The sequence below is a fragment of the Mizuhopecten yessoensis genome, unplaced genomic scaffold (genome assembly GCF_002113885.1).
Source record: "Mizuhopecten yessoensis strain PY_sf001 unplaced genomic scaffold, ASM211388v2 scaffold2681, whole genome shotgun sequence".
Taxonomy (NCBI): Eukaryota; Metazoa; Mollusca; class Bivalvia; order Pectinida; family Pectinidae; genus Mizuhopecten; species Mizuhopecten yessoensis.
The window spans coordinates 1380340-1383728 of NW_018404667.1; the positions used below are offsets into that span (position 1 = coordinate 1380340).

At 36.5% G+C, this 3389-nt stretch overlaps 1 protein-coding gene across 1 annotated transcript; it reads right to left on the bottom strand.

The window, feature by feature from the left end:
• Window positions 1-1273: 1273 nt before the first annotated feature.
• On the bottom strand, window positions 1274-2626 carry LOC110446355 (galactoside 2-alpha-L-fucosyltransferase 2-like). Its single transcript, XM_021491469.1, has one exon. It carries the CDS (start codon window positions 2493-2495, stop codon window positions 1413-1415), a length of 1083 nt encoding a protein of 360 aa, XP_021347144.1. The 5' UTR covers window positions 2496-2626; the 3' UTR covers window positions 1274-1412.
• Window positions 2627-3389: the final 763 nt, after the last annotated feature.

Below are 3389 nucleotides of genomic sequence, written 5' to 3' on the forward strand. Positions count from 1 at the left end.
AAAATTCTCACACGATCTTAAACAATTTTTTGACCCTACAACGTATTAAGGAAAGAGATCTGACACGCACTACAAACATTTTATAACCTACACCGTACAAAGGAAAGCGAACCGACTTACACTACAAACCTTTTTTACCTAACAGCACTTAGGAAAGAGACCTGACACACGCTACAAATATTTTGTAGTACATCGTACTTAGGAAAGAGACCTGATACACGCTACCAACCTTATTTTTTAACTACACCGTACTTGTGAAAGAGACCTGATATACGCTACAAACCTTTTTTTTACCTACACCGTACTTAGGAAAGAGACCTGACACACGCTACAAACCTTTTTTTTTACCTACACCATACTTAGGAAAGTGATCTGATACACGCTACAAACCTTTTTTTGCCTACACCGTACTTAGGAAAGAGACCTGACACACGCTACAAACCTTTTTTTACCTACACCATACTTAGGAAAGTGACCTGATACACGCTACAAACCTTTTTTGCCTACACCGTACTTAGGAAAGAGACCTGACACACGCTACAAACCTTTTTTTACCTACACCATACTTAGGAAAGAGACCTGACACACGCTACAAACCTTTTTTTTTACCTACACCATACTTAGAAAAGAGACCTGACACACGCTTCAAACCTTTTTTTTTTACCTTCAGCGTACTTAGGAAAGAGACCTGACACACGCTTCAAACCTTTTTTTTTACCTACATCGTACTTAGGAAAGAGACCTGACATACGCTACAAACCTTTGTTTACCTAAACCGTACTTATGAAATAGACCTGACACACGCTACAAACTTTCTTTTTACCTACACCATACTTAGGAAAGAGACCTGATATACGCTACAAACCTTTGTTACGTACACTGTCGTACTGCTCTAAGAAAATAAAGTATATTCGCGCTATAAACCTTGTTTCACCTACGTCTGTACCTAAGAAAAGATAACTCACTAGCGCTATAAACCTTGTTTTACCTACCGCTGTACCTAGGAAAGATACCTCACTAGCGCTATAAACCTTTTGTACTTACACTGTAGTACTGTATTATGAAAAGAACGTTTATTCGCGCTATAAATCTTGTTTTACCTACGCTGTATCTAAGGAAAAAACACTCACAATGCACTTAAATCCTGCTTTTATTTACACTGTACTAAGAAATGAAAGCTCACACGCGCTTTTATTTTGCAAACAAATCGTCAAAAACTTCCGATTTATTACAGACACATTATTTCCGTTAATTAACAAATGAACAGACAAAGTAAAAAATGAACATTTTTTTAATTTATGTTAACATATATTGTTTTGACTAGATTCGAATCATCCTAGACAAGTACGTGTTAAATCATGTTGTTATACTATAGAGATGAGAATTTATTAATTTCATTGCTCCTAATATAATCACATAGGAATCCAATGAGGAGGATAGTAATCCATTTTGTTATATTGCCCGGCTAGCCACGTTTTTGGCTTGGGAAAATCCCTGAAATACACGGTTGATCCCCCTGCTAAGTATGCACCCCACCATCCAAATGTTCCGGAAGTAATAATACTGTGCTTGCACTGGGCAAGTATGGCCATGTCCAAATACGCAATGCCGGTTTCACTAAAGACGACATCTTTGGCAGCAAGATTTGTTTTCACCCAACTGATTGAATCACTTACAACAATAAACATGGCGTTTTCGAATTTATACCGGAAGTACTCAAACGACTTTTGGAAGTATTTAAGGTCCGCTACATTGTAGCCACGTTGCAATTCACGCCGAGTGTTCATATCACCTCGTCGCACGTGCACGCCTATCAGTGTTCTATTACCAGGATGGAATTTATCTATAGCCAGTTTAGCTCTCCTTACAATATCGCCAGTAAACCGAAACAACTTCCGGACTTGCGCACTGATATGGTGAAAATATTTCCAAGACTGAAAGTATCCATGCAGTGTTATGTTTTTGGAATGAGTGAAGTTGTGAATCCTACAGTCATATATCCCTGCATGATGTTCACCGAATGAAACGTCATTTGTCATAGAAACTTGATGAAAATATCTCTGAGATTCGAAGACAGAAAAAAGTAGAGATTTTCTTCGTAAGAATGGTGTATATCCATGTTGGGCAGCAAGTCCAAGTAAAGAGGCATATTTAAACATTTGGTTACCAAGGCGACCGTTCAAACTCACTGTCATGAAATGAGAATCGCGGAAAGTTTCTGATGTATACGTACTAGACTCGTAAAACATGCATTTAGGAGACTCAACTGATGCAATGTGTGTTGTTGTGATCTGAATTTTTGGCTGCAGATTTAATGAAGAATGTTTATTATCTTGTCTCCTTGTTTTGCTGAAGAATGACATATATCCCCAGTTTTCATAAAACATTGCCCTGACTATGGTGATGTTTACAGCCACAGCTAGCAGTACACATGTCAACAGAAAACATCTTGCCAGCTTCCGAATCCGAAGAGAACACTGTCGTTTTACCTTCATAGTAGATATAATTAATCCTGATTTGAATACAGCATCGCCAGGGATTGAAATACAGCACTGAATTCGTTGATGAATTCGCTATATTTTAAATTCCATATCCATTTATACATTTTTTTTTATAGGAATTCACCCTAAAGTCATGTGTTCTACATAATATATCACTGTATGCGTATTGCAATATATTTCCGAGGCTCCATAAAATATATAAAACACGTGCCTACAATCGATATTTTACTCATTTGGCTTTACTGATAATTCAATCCTTAGCACACACGTATGGAATGTGTATGTACTAAAAGAGCCTAGATAGATCGCTCATGTGGACTAGTTTGCTTGAATACTCATCAGCTTAATACCAAATCAGTTTAGCAATCATATCGCCATTATTTCAGTGAATATTCAAATTAAGAACTACATACACTCGTATTAGGATTGAAAACAATGCCCTTTAGATAGTTTAGAATTAAATCATATTCAAAAAAAAATATTGCAAAAGATATTTTATTTTCAAAATTTAGGTTAATGCGGTAATAAGCTAACAAAGCTTAAGATAATTCAATGTACATTTAAACCTTCGATGAGATATTAGCATTGACATTGTTCTCTTGTATATCATTTTAAACAATACATGGTAATTCGACAATGGCTATTTTTGTTCGTTGGCGTATTATTCACTGAATATGATCATTTGAACGGAACGAATGAGCTGTTATCGATCAAGATGTCCCTTCTGATCAGATTACACCGAGAAACGAACGATGTCGTTGGATGAATACAATAACGGCATTTGAAACTTGAAGGACTATAGGAATTGATATTAAGGACGTTCAACTCTTCGTAATACACAAGGTTTTTTTTCTGTCGTATTGCGCATCGGGCATTTCAATTTTCTGG